The 19,013-nt window shown below is 37.5% G+C and overlaps 1 protein-coding gene across 1 annotated transcript; it reads right to left on the bottom strand.

The window, feature by feature from the left end:
* Positions 1 to 7,448: 7,448 nt before the first annotated feature.
* LOC110730919 (pescadillo homolog) lies at positions 7,449 to 17,967 on the bottom strand. The gene is made up of 13 exons (XM_021910752.1): positions 17,876 to 17,967; positions 17,303 to 17,345; positions 17,135 to 17,220; positions 16,430 to 16,678; positions 16,221 to 16,346; positions 16,020 to 16,104; positions 15,601 to 15,711; positions 14,679 to 14,772; positions 12,854 to 13,095; positions 12,252 to 12,359; positions 10,987 to 11,108; positions 9,126 to 9,345; positions 7,449 to 7,966 (listed from the first exon to the last, which is right to left on the bottom strand). The coding sequence occupies exons 2-13, from the start codon at positions 17,324 to 17,326 to the stop codon at positions 7,694 to 7,696; spliced, it is 1,740 nt and encodes a 579-aa protein (XP_021766444.1). The 5' UTR covers positions 17,327 to 17,345; positions 17,876 to 17,967; the 3' UTR covers positions 7,449 to 7,693.
* Between the last annotated feature and the right edge of the window lie 1,046 nt (positions 17,968 to 19,013).

Genomic DNA, 19,013 nt, shown 5'->3' with positions numbered 1-19,013 from the left:
TTAGACGTAGGGCCCAACCCCGGACTCACCGCTACTTAGCTTTGCCTAAGCCTTGTTGGATTTGGGCCTCTCAAGTGATAGTGGGAGTGATACTCAGGAGCACGCAAAATCTGATGATACTGGGCTGGTCAACAAGTCAAATACAGGTGAGAAAACTTTGAGTCACGTGATGAATTAGGTAAAATAATTGAGCCCTTTCTTAAATTCGAATCTAGGCCTTCTTCTGTCCAAGCCCAAAAGCCCTCTAAGAAGCCCAATATTCCCCCCAAATTGCTCCCATCTATAACCCTTATTGTTGAAGAGTATCCGAACCCGCCGAACACCCCCGTTTCACCAAAAAAATACAAGATCTGTTGATTCACCTCCCATTTACCCTCTTTCGGACCTAGTAGTGGCCCAAATGAGAAAGATTCGGGATCTGAACTCGGAACCGGAGCAGGCAGAATTTGAAGTGGGATGTGTTAGTCCAATTATAAGCCCACCAAAGCTAGACAAAGGTAAACAGGTCTTAGTGGATTCTCAAAGCCCAGCTCGAATCAGGTCGGCCTTTCGTGTCTTGTTTAGCCCAGAGATTGTGGAGATTAGCTCAGATTCAAAAACTAGAGTTGGAGACTTTGATCTTAACCAAACTCCTACTCCGGAAGAATTGGAAGTGAAGAGTGGGATAAGCAGCAAAGGGAAGAAGAGAAAGAAGAGTACGGTCGAAAAAGGAAAAGGGGTGAAATTTGGTTTGTCCGATGGTGACAGTTTGGAGTCTTCTGATGGCTTTGGGGAAGGTAGACCATGTCCAAAGATAGTTCTCAAGACAAAAGGAAAAGGCTCAAGTGAAGAAAAGACCTGGAAGTTTCAGCTACCAAGAGGAAGCAGGTGCTTCTGTGGCTGCATTAGGGGCTCAGTGGCTGGCCCGAAAAAGCCACAGGAGGACAAATGAAGATCTGGAGTTGGAATTGCAAAGGTTTGAACAAAAAGGAGTCCTCTGCAATTCCTTTTATTAGTAGTATGTGTAATAAGTTTAGTGTTAATGTTGTTTTATTTCTGAAACTAAGTGTAGCGTTAGTAGCTTAGCACCTTTCTCTAGTAGGCTTGGGTTTAAGGAATTTTTTGGGGTAGATGCTTCTTTGGAAGCTTCAGGGGGTCTATTCCTTTGTTGGTCATGTAAGCTGGAAGTAATCTCTTTATCACCCAACGCTATCTGTTGTAAAGCGTGGGATGATTTTAACAACTTTATATATATCTCTTTTGTGTATGGTTCGCCTTATCTAGAATGTAGGAGGGGGGTTTGGAACAATTTAGGTGGTTTCCTGGATTCATACAGTGGGAGTCACCTTCTGATTGGGGACTTCAATCAATTAGAATGGATCACTGAGAAGCAAGGTGGTGCAACCCAGATCAGAGGAGCATCGGATTTCTCACTTTGGAGAATCCACCATGGTCTTATGGATATCCCTTATAAAGGGGTGAACTTCACTTGGACCAATAACAGAATGGGCGAGGAAAATATTTTGGAGCGTTTGGATAGGGCATATTGCAATGTGGCTTACAAAGATCTTTGGCTGGAAGCTATAGTGTGGAACTTCCCCATTTTCATCTCAGACCACGGGCCAATTCTGTTTGATTCAAATCCATCTAAGATTTCCCGAGTTAGAAGACCGTATAAGATGGAAGCATGGGTTCTGAATTATTTGGAAGCTCATCAGGTAATTGATGATGCTTGGAAAGAGAAATTTGGAGGCTCAATAATGTACTCTCTTCAGCAGAATCAAAGCAGTCCGTGGTGAGCTGAGAACCTGGTGCCCGAACTTCAGAGATAAGCACAAAATTAACTGGGAGCAGATTAGTGATTCATTGGCAATCCTTCAATCGAATAATATGACAAGGGACGTTGTAGAACAAGAGAAGAGTTTGAGGAAGCAGTTGGAGGAGGAAGTGGAAATCAAAAGCGCTATCTAGAGACAAAGGGCAAAAGGTAAATGGGATCACTTAGGGGATAGAACAACCTCTTTCTTCTACAGAGCAGTCAAGGGGAGAAAATTGAAGAATGAAATTACAGCTTTGCAATTAAAGGGTGAAGGTTGGTGTGCAGATCAGGCAAGAATTAAACAAGAATTTGTTAGTCACTTCAAGAGTATCTATTGTGGAGAAGGGGAGCAGCAGAACTTGGGAGACAGGGAGGACCTTTCAGCTTTGAGTGTATATTGGTTACAATACCTACCTCAACTCTTTGAGTCTCATCTTTCCATCCTAGAGGGGGAGTTCTCTAGGGAGGATGTGAAAAAGGCGGTGTTTGATATGAAACCCATGAAAGCGCCAGGACCAGATGGATGTCCTCCTGTAGTTCTTCAAAAATGCTGGGAAATAATGGGTTAAGATATTTACTCGACAGTAAATAGTTTCTTTAATGGAGGGTAGTTGCTGAAAGAATGGAATAAAACGTTCATTTTCCTGTCCCGAAGGAGAAAAATGCTAACAAAGTAGAGCTATTCAGACCAATTGGGCTTTGTAATACCGTATATAAAGTGATTTCGAAGTGCTTGGTGAACAGATTGGAGCCTATTCTGCAGGACTCGGTTGGGGAATTTCAAAATGCTTTTGTTCCAGGGAGGTTGATGACTGACAGTGCTTTAATGGGCCATGAGCTTATTCAGTATGTTAAAAGCAGGAAGAAGAAAGATGGGAATTTTGCAGGGGTGATCAAGGTAGATCTGAATAAAGCCTACGATAGAGTGAGATGGAATTTTATCATTGACATCCTAAGAGCGATGAATTTTCTGAAGAATTGGATACAATGGATCAGTTAGTGCATCAAGACAGTCAGTTATGCAGTACTTGTGAATGGTGATCAGACAGAATGGTTTTATCCGAGGACAGGCTTACGTCAGGGAGATCCGCTTTCCCCCATCTTTTCATCTTGTGCATGGAGGTCTTGTCAAGGAGGCTAGAATGGCTGAAGGGCCGGGGGAGAATCAAAGGTATCAAAGCTGGTAGAAGATGCCCAAACATTTCATACTTATTTTTTGCTGATGATGCGCTCCTGTTTTCCAAGCCAATTATGGTGGTATGCAGGGAATTAAGGAAGGCTTTGAATGAGTTTTGTGTTGTATCAGGAGAGGTGGTCAGTGCAAAGAAATCTTTTGTCATGTTTAGCCCGAACACTCCTTCCAAATTTGTGAGAATCTTCAGGAAAGCCTTAGGAATGGCAAGCAAATGCTCGTTTGGAACTTACTTAGGATGCCCTATGGGTGTGGATGGCAGGAGTCAGTCCCAATTTGAATATCTGGTTGAGAAGATCTCGAATAAAATTCAGTCGTGGAAGTTTGTTTCTTTATCCCAGGCTGGGAGGCTCCTTCTGATTAATTCAGTCCTTGTGGCTATGGCAACGCACATTTTAGCTCTTTACCTGCTACCAAGGAGGATCCTGGGGAAATTAGCTCTATGTGTCTGAAGTTCTTCTAGGAAGGAGTTAAGGATAAGAGGCCTATATACTGGAAGAAGAGAGAGGTGTTGGAAAGACAGAAATCGGAGGGTGGTCTTGGGTTGAGAAATGTGCAAAATCTTAATCAAGCAATGGTGCTCAAGCAGGCTTGGAGAGTTCATGACAACAGGAATACGTTGATGAGCAGGCTCATTGTTGGTAGATATGGAGGCTCTCCAATCGAGAAGGGTTCCAGGAATAGGTGCCTGGGTAGATGCTCTTGGGCTTTTAAAGGAATGTCTAAAACAGCAGCAAGAATGAAAGAGGGCTTTTGGTACAAGATAGGAAGGGGTAGTAAAGTGAGCATTATGGGGGATGGGTGGACTGCTGCTGGGAAGGTGTGCTTTAAGGAGGGGGTCAATGAGGAGGATAGGAGTGTGTATGGGAAAGTTTCGGATCTGATGAATGAGAGGGGTAAATGAAAATGGGGGTACTTTGGAAGCTCTTCGAAACAGAAGATGTAAAGCACATCCTTGCGATCCACCCAAACTAGGAGATGGATGATGAGATCCTATGGGGTGAAATGGTGAATGGTGTTTACACAGCGAAGTCAGGGTATAGATGGTTGGGGGGCACTGCTATGGAGGGGAAGGAGCTCGATTTTGGAAAGAATACTGGAAGTTGAAACTCCCTCCCAAATGGCTCCTGCTTGGGTGGAAAGTCTTGAACAATGTCTGTAGTTGTAGTGTAGGGCTTGCCAAGAGGGGGGGTGAATGTTAATATTGTCTGCGTCTTGTGCCGTAAAGAAAGGGAAACTCCATTCCACCTTTTTAGAGATTGCGATGTTGCCAAAAGAGTCTGGCTATGTGGACACCTAGGAGTCAGAGTACAGGGGGAGAGGATGCCAATGGAGACATGGTTAAGAAATCTCATGTTTTACTCGTTCAAGGTGAAGGCAGATTACCCCTTACTTGCTGGGAGCATAGTGGCAACCCTTTGGTGTATATGGAAACACAGAAATGACATTATCTTCAGAAAGGCTAGCGCTTCCCCGACTTGTATTTGTTTGTTGATCAGTGAGGCTTTAGGTACGGTCGCTAGGGAAGGGAACAAGGCGGATACAAACATGAGAGTCCAAAGGATGACAGAGCAGGAAAGACAGGGTTCTAGCTTCTAGCATAGAGGTGTGCATGCGTCGGAGAAGGTAGCGATTATAACAGTGGATGGGGCATGGAAGAAAACCAGCGGCGATCTGGATTCAGCAGCAACAGGATGGGTCCTTACGAAAGAGGAAATGGTAATTCAGGAAGGGGCCAAGCGAGTGGTAGGAACTTCGGCACTATAATGTGAGTTGTTGGCCATAAGGGAAGGGATCATCAATGTGTCCCGGTATTTCAACCAACTGGAAGTTAGAATAGATAGCAAGCTTAGTGTCGAATCCCTAAAGAACCCGAGGCGAGCACCAAAGGAGCTCCGGAATCTGGTCTTGGATATCCTTTGTCTAAGTTCTAGTTTTTCTTACTTTTGTCTCTGCCATGTCCCCAGGAGCATTACCTCTAGAGCCCATGATCTAGCCTTTAAGGCTAGAAAAGGGGGGTTAAGAGTAATGCTCCTACTATTTGTTTCCCAGCTGTCAAAAAAAAATACTAATAAAAAATAATAAAAAAAATTCCACTTTTGGTCCCCACCCTATATTTTTCCTAAAACTATATGCAACACCTAGTGTTGTGCTTATTACGAATCGGAGGGAGTATACTTCCTCTCTGTTTATATATATATATATATATATATATATATATATATATATATATATATATATATATATGAACATTCCTTTGCACGTATTATGCTGATATACTTCCTCTCTTTGTTTTTTTTTAAATGAACATACCTTTGCATGTATTATGTTGATAAGTAAAGTTATAACAATTTATACAAATAAAAATATATTTTTTAAAACGATTTCAATAAGGGCCTATTCACTTCAACTTAATTTCAGTTCAGTTCAGCTCAGCTCCTAATTTCCTTCTCTCATAATTTATTCATTTTAGCTCTATTCAGTTTATTTTAGTTCAGTTCATTTCATTTCATTTCAATTCAGCTCAGTTCATTAAATGTGAAGTTGTGAACAGGCCCTAAGTACCCACTAGACTATTTTTTCTTATGAATCACTAACATCAGTCAAGTAACATAGACAAATAATGTAAAAAGTTAAATCGTTTCAGTTAAATTTGGATACCCTAAATCCTCTACGCATTATGTCTAGGCTCTCGCTACTAAAATGTGGCAAAGTAGGACCAGAAGATTGTTTTAGAGTAGAATGACATTCGTTGTTCCTAAAGAAGGCGAGCGATATTATTTATGAATAACTCTTGGTTAATGTAAGTCGGCCAAAATCCATTAATGACTCACGTACTGTAAAATGTAATTGGTCATGTATGTGCTACATTTCAAGAAGCTGCCCTAAAGTTCGTACTCGAAGCTGCCCTAAAGAAGATGATTATGCTGATAAAAGCATACTTGTGGCTTACCCATATGCTACAAGGCACAAGCTTTAAGGCAGGTTTTGCATCTGTCTTAAATTCTTGATATTCTGCAATTTCTTTCTTAAGATTAGTGTTGTCCATTAGTATTGTGGAATAAGTTTTATCAATTTCTTTCTTAAGATTATAGCAAGTTTCATACCCGTTTTTGTACAATCTAGTGACCTCTGGTTTGAAATTTATTATAATAAAAGAGTTATCAGAGAAAAAACAAACTGCAATAGTAAGAAACAAACTAAAAGTGAAAAAACAACAATTGTCGTCGTCGAGCGCAACCAGCTAATTAACAAGTGAGCCAGAGAAACCAAGGACCAAGGAACTTTACGAATTTAACACACCAAAAAAGACTCAACAGCCGCCCGCAATTCCAAAATGAGCCACCAAACCGAAATGTCCATTGAATTTGAATTCAGAATCAAAGAAAGAAGAGACGCACAATCAGAATGAATCTGAATCTTCAAGAATCCTTTGTGAACTGCCGCCTGAAGTCCTCATAAACAAGTTTGTAGCTCAAATTGTAATGTCGACCCAAGCAAAAAGGCCCTACTTCCTCCACCCAAAACCTCCGAAGAATAAAGGTCACGGATAACCCAACCTGCCCCATCTCGTTGTCCATGTAGAATTGTAAACTCAGAGTGGACATATTTTATTCTTGATTATTGAAGGACAAAACCGCTATTTAAGTAGAAGTTACGACCCTGTTTGTTCACCTTATTTCCACTAATGTCAGGATTAATAAGTTCAGATAAGTTAATATAAGGGTTAATAAGTTCAGATAAAATAAGTTTAAATAAGATAAGTTCAAGAAAAATAAGTTCAGATAAGTTGTGATAAGGGTTAATCAAGATTATCCAAGTTTAATTTATAACTAAAATAAATTCTAATAAGGTCCAATAAGTTCAGATAAAATCAAATAAGTAAAAATCAAGTGAATGTGATAAAGGCTAGTATGTGGTCCCTACATACAACTCCAATTTGTCATGTTTTTATTGGTTAGAATAATAGACCCAAATTCCATTGAAATTCAATTTATATTGGTTATATGTAGAAACAACATATAACAATTTTATGTGTATCATATTACCCCTCCGTAATTTATTATTTGCTTTACTTTTTTTTTACATTATTTGTTATTACTTGCTCTATTTTCTTTTTTGAATATTTATAATACTGTTTTTCCTCCCACTAATAATCCCCTCATATCATATTTTAATACTACGTATTTTATATATTCTCTTCTCCCCGCTTGTACTTACTTTTGATTTTTTTTTTTTTTTTTTCCAATCTATCCCACTTCCATAAGAAAGTAATAAATTATAAAGGTAGTACTAATTTTAGCAACTTCACTAAATATATATATGAAAGGTAAAACTACTATCATAAGTTTTAGCTTGCGAGATGGATTTTCAGTGGACAAGGGTAGGCTGTGAAGGAACCAACATCTACATCCTATTGACATCGCTAAGATGCAGCTAAGAGGAGGCATACGTCCAGAGATCTGGAAACAACCTTTGCAAATTGCAATAAAAAGGTGTAATAAACATTTACTAGAAAATTAAGTAATGATTTGTCTCAGGCAAAAACTGCTACCAAAATTTTAGGACAATAACATAGAATGCATCCCTCTATTAAACCACAAATTATGCTACATTTTTCTCACAACAGATTTACTTAATTTCCAGCACCAGATATGCAAAGCTTCAGTAATAATGCATGTTGGAGCTGCTTCAATCTTTTCTCATTTCTGGCTTTTTGCAATACTTTGTTTTCTAGACTCAAGATGATCAACCTTAGCCTTCCTTCGTTGCTTACTGATGCGGATCGATTCATAAAGTCCTCTTTTACGGCGAGACATTGTCAATTCTGACAAGTCAGGCTCCTCAGATATCTGATCATTATCAGCTTGATCTTGATCTGGAGCCTGGACATTCTGAATAGTACCAGTTGCAGGGCTGACACCCTGAAGTTCCATTTTCATCTCTTCGTGATGCTGTTTCTCTTGTTTTGACATCTGCACCCATCAATCAGGAGCTTTAAAATTACAAAGAGCGTAGCAACACACAAAGGCGAAACTAAAAGATAAGATTTTGTCCCTTAATGGGCATTTAGGCTAAAGATTAAATGTCAAAATCATTGATTGATCAACCCACATTTGTTAAATCAATAACCGCTCATGAACATAATAAGGCAAAATATAAGTGAAAGTGGTACATATTTGACCTAATTTTGCAAATTAGGAAGCACTGTACCCCTTTTGTAGCTTTCTTATAAGCTGCTATCGTCTAGCCTTTAACTGCCAATTGCCAAACTTGACACCACACATTCTAAAACAATGATAATTGATAAGACTTCACTTCTTTTTAATTGACACATTTCGACTTATGCATTGTTCACCCTCTCTTTTGACCGTCATTTATACACAAAGACAACATAATCACGTACGATCTTGTCATATTCATCTTGACACATCAATATTAATATCTATAATTATCAAAAATACAAAAATTGTAAAGGTTCAAAAGACCACCTTTACAATATTTGAATTTTTGATAATTATAGATATTAATAGGTAAAGGTATACATTAGCAAGTTTAACTTAAGTAGTGTCAACTAAAAAGAAACATAAGCAGGTAAAAGAATACCAGATACTTCCTCAGTTTTTTTTTAAAAAAAAAAATTGCATAGGTTGAGCACAAAGTTAAACTAAGGAATTGTTTCAAAAAAAAAGGTTAAACAAAGGAATAAAATAACCAAAATGCCCATGTGAGTGATGTGACTAAAAATTAAGGAGAGTAAAAGTGAGGTAACAAGGGTAAATATCAATTGTGAGTAACGGTGAAATAGGTGTTTGGTGTGTGAACACAAACAAAAAGTGTATGATAATATAACCATAATAAAATTGGTGCAATTAATAAGCAACTTCCTTATAATAAAAATGGTGCAAAAACAGAGGAAGTATAATATTTCAGCAAACCAATAAAGGTTAGTCAGATCTCAAGTGCAGGCTCATCTTTATAAATGGGACAGAGAGAGAATTTAGCTTAGACTAGCCTTTAATAGCATGCCATCCACAGTTAAAACTTCTAAACCACAAAATCTTTCCATGAAATTGGATAAAGTGGAAGTCAATTCAATTGTAAGCAAACAAGTAACTTCCAAAAGAAATGTACCTCTTTCTTTCTCTCAGCTGCCTTGTTAGCTTCTACACGGCCAGCAACACCATCCAGCAATAGATTCTGAGTGTCATTCTGATCTTCATTCCCAATTGCTGGTACTGGCAATACTTGTTTTCTAGCAGCAGCCTGAAGCTGTTTAATTTTCTGGGCATAATCAGGGGTGTAACCTTCTGCCTCATTATCAACAAAGGGAGAGAGATGTGGCGGCGGGACCCTGCACATAAATTGCATTAATCTACAGCAAACCTAAAGTTTCTTCCAGTCTTACATTAACTTACTGCAATGCCAACAAACCTGAACTGCAAATTAGATTTTCATGATAGAAAATATGGACATTCATCATCCCTTGGATCATGAGGCTTAGCCTATGTTACTCGGACTCTTCATTTCACCTCATGTACCCGTGTCGAACCCTCGACACTCGAACATGGGTAGGACACTTAGACACTTCAATTTAGTTCAAAGGCATTACAATTTTTCACAAAATAGCCGAGTCAGACATTTGGACATGTATCCGTGTCGGACATGTGTTCCCAAGTCCAAGTAACATCGCTTAGCAGAGTTAGCACTAACAACTAATAAACAAATACACAAGACAGTTTCATAGGCAACATCAGCTTTCACAAGTTGACCTTATACCCTTCTTTCTCTACAATCTCTACTGTAGTATTGCGTTTTCGAAGTTGCACCCAATGTTTTTAAAAGTTACATGTAGTACCCATTAGATGCAATAACTGAACACACCATATCCTTTGCAATGATTCACATCAACAAACGGTTAAAAAAACAATCAAACTAAACCATCCTCACTCCACTGCCACCGCAGCAACCACCACCTCCCACCTCCCTCCATTCTCTCTCTTCCTCAAACCCACCACCATGATCCTCTCCCACTCTGACTATTCAAAACTCCACTCTCTCTTTCCTCAACTACCCAACTCACCATTCTTGCACCAAAAAGGAAAACGACCCACCCAAAAAACTCGAGGATTTCATTTTTCCTTGAAAATTTGACGAGTCAGCATATGAGCGGAGGATGGAGAAGACTTAAGCCTACAAAGAGGGAATGCTGATTTTGTTTAATTGTAATTGAGTATAATTTTTGTCATGTTTTCAGTTGATTATTGGATTAATGCTTAATGGAGATGTAGATGTGTGTATAAAATAAGAATGCTATTTGCTTATTGGGTATGTATGACAATTGTATGTGCATATCAACAATTGTTGAGTGGCCATTGAGGTGCTAGTTGTGGCGATGGATGCAATTAAGAGAGAGGGTGTTAGCGGCTCTACTAGTTGTGATAGAAGTGGTTTGGAGGTTGGAGTTTAATGGAAGAAGGGAATAGGAGTGAGAAGAGGGATGGAGGAAGAAAGGATTTATAAACTTAAGATGATGTTTTCCAGCAAATTGGAGCAATAAGAGGAAAATGATGAACCTAATGTCAAGGTAACAGGCTAACAGCAAGGTTATATTGTGTTCACTTATTGGACCTAAGGCATACAGCAGGTAACTTTCAAAAACATTGGGTATAGCTTAGAAAATCCAATTCTAGGGGGTTATAAACTTATAATGTAGAAAAACCAGAGACATTTTATATCCAAATATGCTTTCATATTTTTTTAGAATAGCATGTGTCAAGGCCTCCAAGGCCCTTGAAATGAGGACCGAACATGCCTTTTCAAGTTTAATGCAAAGTCAAAAAAAGTGAGAAATCCACAAGATAGGTCAATATTGCAAATAAATAGCAGCCATAAAGCATTCTTGGGATCAAAGTAAATTTAAACGGAGACACAAAGGAGGGGGGGGGGGGGGGGGGGGGGGGGGGAGGGGTAAAAAAACTATTTTAGTACATACCTTCCCACCAGATAGTCCTCAGTGGGCAGTATTATACGAGCATTTACAGAATCAAAGACCCATTGAGGCTGGATATATTCTCTAGAGAGAAACAAATGATTTTGAGTCGGACGATCAACAATCTACAGGACCAAAATATACTATTAGAATACAGTCCCATTCAAAAGTACAAACAGCAATATAAAGGAAAAAAAAGAAGAGAAGGGGGCAGGTGAGACCACAAAATACAATCATCTTAAACCCATGTACATTTTAGGCAAGTCCTATGAACTAAAACACAATCTATGATAAAATAGCATGCCAGCAATCCTACTTCAAAGAATATCAATAGATCAGCAAGGACCATGATATGTGGTAATGGGAATGTTCTTTAGAATTATTCAGTATTTACAGCAACATTATTTCTAACCTGACGGTAATGCAATCTTATCTAGTCAACAAATGCATATCAGTTTCCTAATTATAACTTAATAAAGAGAAGCAGTAACCAACAAAGAAAAGAGTTTGATAGCATGCCGGTCATATTCAGTACTCCTATCAATCCAGAACTTCCACCATAAAACACTCTTAACCCTGTATAAACTTTAATCGCCGATGCAAGATGCCAAACCTAAAATAAAATTCATTATTACACAGATTCACCCACATTATCACTATCAATCTAGAAATACTGAATAAACGATGTGATTCCACCATTCTGAAAGTTCTTAACACTTATAATTGTCCATTTCAGAAAGTTAAGCACTTTCCTTTTATTCCATTTCCGGCAAACTTTTTTTTACTATCTTATCCCTCTGACACCCACAATATTTACATAATTTCACTCAATTTGCTCCAAGAATATCCATGTTTTACTTACAATCACCCACCTTTTTACACTTTTTTACTCCATCCACCTTCATCTTACACTAATTCACTACATCAATACTTTCTCCAATTGCATTAAATTGTGGGAAAACAGCAATGATCAAGTACTTCTGAAATGGAGGGTATTTAATGGAGTTGCTTCACCACTAAAGGCACTAAGTGAGGACCCAAAAAACACACAGAAAGAATCCCTTCTGTTATTCAGTGGTTTATTTCCCATGTCACGAGTTCCTTATTTTCATATTTCGTTCTCACACTTTTGTTAGCTGGGTCCCAATAACCTTATATAATTCAACATTCTACAGTTAGTAACACAAATCGTAAACAATAGGATACAACTACCCTTCATGTACCAATATCACTACACTGAACAGGGGAAATCAGGCTTGCCGGCTTACCTGGTGAGTAATGCTTGTGTCAGATTCCTCAAATGGAGCTCCATCTCCCTCCCAAGAGACCATTCCACCAAAGGCAGAGATCACAAAAAGCAACGGCTCTCGGGGAACCTATAATCAAATAGTTGAACATATGCAAAGTGAATTCACTATGATGCAATTACATAAGATAAAGAGAAGTAAAGCAAAAACTTGGAACACATGAGCAGAAAAAAAACTTTACCAAAAGCAATAGGTAATAATATGAATATACACAAGAAAACATACAAACCAAACAAGAAATAACATAAATTAGACTGCCTTAAAAAAGCCAGGCCACTTAAATAATCACCTCCTCCCCTGGGGGGAGGCCTAACACAAAGCCACAAATTTAATAAAATAATTCCTATCTACAATCTACATAAGCTGAGAAGCACATGAGGATGCATATACACAATCAGAATTAGTAACCGAGTAATTCATCATTAATTAGCTAAGGGTTGTAAGTCTTGTAACCACTTCAGGTTATTTTGCCATACACGTGATGCATGAAAGGAAAAGAATATTCAATTGAATCAATTCTAGGACTAGAACAATATTGTTAATAGGGATTTTGTAAATATCACCTCTCGCCCCAAGAAGAATCTCATGTTCTTAAAAAGTGACCTGCACTCCTTTGTTTCTTCATCCGCATCATCCTCAATCTCAGTTTCTTCAACAAGATGCATTAACGCTCCAGGCTCACAAGGGACCAGCTGATGTTGAAGTTGTGCAAGCGTTAGCTGTGATTCATCTAATTTACTAGATAATTCATGGCCTTCTTGCTCCTTGGATCTATTGGCAATGTACCTTGAAAGTGCATATAGATCTGTAGAAGAAATGAAAATAAGTATTAAAAAAAGTTGATAAAATATATACATATTAGCTTCTAAGAAACTTTATGTACATGAAGCATCCTTCAATAGCATTCTGAAGATTCATGAACCACATCATATTTGTTAATTTGATTGTGGATTTAGCAACAATATATAGGGTATCTAGCTAGGATTTCACAGCCTTTTTACCAGATTCAGCAAGAAACAATATTCCCTTGTCATGCCGAATCACAAAAATTATCCTTTATATTACAAGGCAATTGATAATTCCCATGAAAAATATTAGCCTAAAACTACTTTCCAAGAAGATCAATTATAATTACCAAGAGCAAGGCAAAGTTCCATATTTGAAATGTATTCTACCATGCTGTATTGAGAATTTACATAATTCGAATTTTTTAAAAACACGCATCTCCCACTCAAGCACTACCATGTCAACAACATATTTCCCACACTTATAATCTCCCAATAAATGAAAGCAAGTCATCATTGGGATGTGATCTCTGGTTGAGTGAACCACATGAAAAAGCAAGTTGATCACCAGCTTTTAGATATTCTCAGTTTCACTGCATCATCACCATCAACTCATGGTGATTCATATGATAAACAATTCCTCAAAGACTTCCTCCAATAAAGTCCCCCATGACAAAGGTGCTAAGAGAGGATTACTTTAAATGTAGAATAGACATAATTAAAAGTTAAAAATGAGATATTAAAAAATAATTGTAACCTCTAAGCATTGGTATGTAGTTTCAATTTTTTTTTTAAAAAAAAAAACCTATCTCTAACCCATGTATACACCAAATTAAGCAATACAATTAATAGTCTCCCCTAATTAAATTTAGCCTCCATGAAGGGACTAAAGGGCACTCTCACTTCCCAGTCAAAAAAAAGATATCATACAGGTACTGTTGTCTTTCTCAACTTCACCACTAGCCACGAATGGTTATTCATGTTTCAACAACAGCAACAAACCCATAGGATAGGAAACATTTACAAGAGTATACATAAATTATTTGATATCCAATGGTTAATTTTTATAGAATTAAAAGTATTTTAATGTTACATGCATCTATAAAAGTGAATAGGCCATACACACAAAAAAAAAAAAAAAAAAAAAAAAAAACCTTAGGCAAACAGAAAGGTTTTTCTTAGCTACCTACAATATTACATCAAAGACAGGTGGGCATAAAGAGGAATGCTAGAGCCTCTATTATAAAGCCATAACACTAGCTGAAATTTTCACAGGATTCTCTTGCAAATCAGAAAAACTAACAGCCTTACTACTCCTTAAAGCCTACACATCTGTATTTTACATGGTTTCACTAAATAGATGTGAAAATGGAATAATGGATTAAAGTTAATGGGCCTAAGTTACTCACTTAATCCAAATTTAATACCATTAACCCAGGTGAAGTATCTCAGGCCATGGAATACTAATACAATTGCGGCTTCAACAAAGGCGTATTTATCATCGGCTCAATTTCGGAAATTTTAACACTACTTGTCTTGAGAATATCCAATTACTGAATTAAGTAAAGGGGAAGAAGGGGAGAGAGCTCGGAAGGGTTGTTACCTGCTGCTAATGCTTCCAATCGAGGATCAAGAATTGGTGGATACTTCACATCTATGGAGTGGTAAAGTTTGAAGTTCACAAAAGCAAGAAGAGTCTGCAGCAATAATAATAAAAAGAATGATTACAAGCACATGAGAGGCCGGCATTATTTTTTGGAAAAATTGTAAATAACCACCCCTCAAATCACCTAAAATTGATTTTTACCACCCCTTTTTTTGTTTATTTTAAATAACCACCCCTTAAAGTAAAAAAATTTAGAAATCACCACCCCTTAACTAAAAGTTCAATTTTTAAAAATAAAAACAATGATTTTCGTGTCAAAACTTAGAATACTAAAGTTTTGGGGTTCACTTTTGGTCCTATGGGTTCAATTTGAGGTCAGAATTTAAAAATATATCGGAAATGTCCCGTTTTGCATGGTGAAAGTTACCTTGCTTTGCATGAAACTCTCAATATGAGGCATTTTCGATACTTTTTAGGGTGTTTTGACCTCAAATCAAGCCCCAAGGGCCAAAGTGACCCCCAAAACCTCAGTAGACCAATTTTTGACATGAAAATCCATACCTTTTAGTCAAGTGGTAATGATTTATAATTTCTTTTACTTTAAGGGGTGGTTATTTAAAATAGGGGCTGTAAAGTCAATTTTAGGTGATTTGAGGGGTGGTTATTTACAATTTTTCCTTTTTTTTAGTATGCCAAATACCAAAAAATTCTACAAACAGCCAAAATCTATAATATAATAATTACTTGATGCAAGCCATGGAGTAAATCAATCAATAGCAGTACAACCAGATATTACAGGAAAAAATCATATCAACCCTTTACTTTTGGGCATAGTCAGATATTTTCTGTCCAATTAGCTAAAATAAAAACCAGAAACCAAAATAGGAAAGACAGAGAAAAGAAATTGAAGCATCGTTACCTCATAGTATTCCAGAAAGGTTAGCATGACATTAAAATCAACATCATCAGTCACGACTTGTTGAATTGAATGAGGGGCAATCCAAGTAATTTTTTGTCCGTCCACCTCTACCTAACACATATATAAGTTCATTTGAACAAAATTAGCAGATATAAAGTATGCAGTACTTAAAAATATGGCGTAAAATCAATGTTGGATTTATTCACACCAAGATATTAAACTGCAGAAGCAATCACAATTGCAATTCAGGTTAAAGAGCCACTATCACAGGCAGTGAAGATGTTTAAAGTATTTCCAGCCTAAAATCACAGCTAAGATAAGCTCCACATTTACACTGCAGTAGCAGTGCAGTGATGAGGCTGAAATTCAATACTCTGATTAAGATTGGAAATAGATATAGTCAAAACATGCCTATGTACCTGATAATAGATGCCTTTCACTGAAATGAAAGTCTTGCGTAACTTGTTGGTCCGAGCAATGTATGCTTGCCATTCATGACTCAACCTAAACAGAGCCAACAAAACATGTATATGAAATTGAACAATTAGTCAATGACAAGTTGAGCGGTGAGAAGGTAAATATTATGAGCAAAGAAAGAAGAAAAAATCACCATCACTGACCTACGGCAATTATGGATACGTTTTACATCAACTTTTTCATTTTGTAATGTTGGCAAAGCAGCAAACAGGTGGATCATAGTAAGACAGTCATCCAAATCCCCAAGTGCATCAATAAACCTCGGATACCTAATCACCCCACACACAGGACAAAAAATTGAGATTGATGAAAACACAATAAACCAAACAAGGTCATAAACACAAATACATACCTCTCTAAGATAAGTCTATCTAAACTGTAAGAAGGTTTGTGTTCTTCAAGACGAACAGCACGGGGCTTATTCTTCTTTGATATAGCCTTTTTTATCTTCTTGTCATGTGCCCTAATATCACGATGTATATCCACAAGTGGATCATGATGAAGGAAAGATATATCCTTAGTATGATAATAAGTTTGATGATTCCCTTTTATTTTCTTCTTCGGATCACGAGGGAAAATACCCTTCCAAATGCATATTTTCCTGTAGAAAACAAAGAACCAAGCATAAATCAAATTAATAACCTAACACCCTGCTCCACAATGCGACAGATGCAGCTACAAGACCAATTAATCCTCGGACAAATCGAGGAACTCCCATTTCCCTCCACAATCATTCCCATTATCAATGAATAACTATAACCAATATACCACCTTAAAAGAGAGGTTCTTTTTGCTCTTAATTAAGTAGTGATAGTGACTTACCATTTTAGTGAAATTCTGGAACTTATAACAGAAATTTAATTAACTAGCTCTCCAATAAGTCAATAACAGAAATTTCATAGCAATTGAAGATAAACCCAATTTTATAAATGGCGAAAAAAAAATTAAAATCTAGGGTTTAAACAAAACACAAAGCAAATAATAATTAAACGCAAAATTATGTATAGAAACTGAAATTGAATAAAAAAAAAAAAAAAAAAAAGTGAATGAATTAGACCTAAAAAGAGGGAGAGTAACTTGGAGACTCTTGACAGCCTGAGAACGAGTAACGTATTTGGCGGCGTTACCTTCCTTTTTCTTGCCCTGAAAAAAAAAATGGAGAGAATAATATGAGGCATTGGAAGAATGTGAAGAAACAGGGTCAGAGCAGAGAGATGAAGCTAACCGCAGGTCTGTAATGCTTCGGCATGGTAGCTTGATGTCGAAGACTGCAACGAAGGAAGGAAAGAGACTGATGAAATATGAACAACTTTACAAAACAACCCCTAAACCCTAATCTAATAAATCCAACAACATACAAATTAATAAACCTCAATCAATAATACAAAACCAAAACCACTCTAAAACCCTAAAAATCAACAAATTACAAATAAAATTAGATAAAATCCTAAAAATTAACAAAGCACATTGCATTTCATTAAAACCCTAACCTACAAACATTTCAATCCCTAAGGCAGGGTAGGAGGTAAATGAGGTCAAAATTCATAGTTGAATCCTAACATTGGGTTGTGCAATACATTTGCGACCAATTTTGATTCAATTATCTCAAAAAAACACATAATTTTAGGATTCAATAATCAAATTAAGCTCATAATTTTCATTTCTTTTGGTTATGATGGTTTCATAAGCTTAGAATTTAGCACAAATAGTTAAGATTTTGGAAACCTACAGTTAATGCAGTGACAATTAAATTAGTTTGTGAAATTGATATGATGATAACAAAAACCAAACAACGTACCTCAAGCTGCTTCAATGGGGGATACGTGAAGTGCGATTCAATGGAGAACGTTGGATAACTGAAAGAGAGGTAGGGTTGAAGGCCTTGTAGCCCTATTAAAAGACACGACCCGCCACAGTTATAAATGGGTCGGATCTGTCTAAGAAACAAAATGGGGCAGATGTCTACCAAGAGCAACTCCAAGTCTCCGATGGCTAATAAAACAGAAAAGGGATTAGCTTGCAAATATTAAAAATCTTAAAATACTAGCTTTACCATTGTTGCACACCGTGTTGATTAGCTTTGGCAAGCAGATTAACTTTTTTTTTAGGCAAACGGAGCATATATTACTTAGGCAATGTCCATTTCCGCCAAAGTTAGGATGTTTTGGGGAAAAGAACTCAAACGTACATATTCAGAGTTCACACCCGTATCCCATCTTGCAACAAGATGAGCGACGGTATTACATGCTCGTTTAACATGAGAAACTAAACATATATCAAAGAAATTCCTATCATCATCAATATCATCATTTACATTAAATATAGGAGCAAAGCCTTACATCTTTGAAGAAATCTTTTGAACCACGGTCAGCGCATCCGATTCAATCCAAATCCTCCTATAACCCAACCTTCAAGCCAGTTGCAAAGCGTACCTTACTGCAGAAACCTCAGCACATTCGACAGAAAAATGAGGGGCCTTTTTTGTCGCTGCCACGACAATGACACCATCCTCATTCCTAAACACCACTCCTAAACCAGCCATACCATCATTCGGCACATGGGCGTCCACATTGATCTTTATGCATCTTTGGAAGGGAGAATCCATGAGCTAGCACTGAGTTGTCCTGTCTGGGTTGCTTTACCACCAAACACACGAGCAGCATATCCAACATAGTCTTGCACCAGCCTACTATATCCTGCAGCGAGCATCACAGGGTTCGGTCTGTCATCATCAAAGATGATAAGAGTCCTGCAGCGCCACACAGCCCACATAAGCGTTGCCATGGCTCTAAGATCATCTGCACTACACTTTTGTATAAGCCACTCCCATAGCTCAGCAAAGGAGCTCGTTGGGGCACCAGACAAATTGTCCATCAAGTTGCTATGAGCCCAAATCACAGTAGCAGCTTCGTACTCAGTTATAGCGTGAATGATGA

This window comes from Chenopodium quinoa, unplaced genomic scaffold (genome assembly GCF_001683475.1).
Source record: "Chenopodium quinoa cultivar QQ74 unplaced genomic scaffold, ASM168347v1, whole genome shotgun sequence".
In the NCBI taxonomy this organism is placed as follows: Eukaryota; Viridiplantae; Streptophyta; class Magnoliopsida; order Caryophyllales; family Amaranthaceae; genus Chenopodium; species Chenopodium quinoa.
Note: the sequence above shows the minus strand (reverse complement) of the source record. Positions and strands in the feature narration are given on the sequence as shown.

What these genes read in the sequence shown, in the direction of transcription:
- LOC110730919 (XM_021910752.1), bottom strand. Translation starts at nt 17,326, where the DNA reads ATGCCGAAGCATTACAGACCTGCG. An exon ending in ATTGGAAGCATTAGCAGCAG is followed by an intron (nt 13,096 to 14,678) that starts GTAACAACCCTT and finishes TTTCTTCTACAG; the next exon opens with ATCTATATGCACTTTCAAGG. An exon ending in GATTCTTCTTGGGGCGAGAG is followed by an intron (nt 12,360 to 12,853) that starts GTGATATTTACA and finishes ATTTGATTATAG; the next exon opens with GTTCCCCGAGAGCCGTTGCT.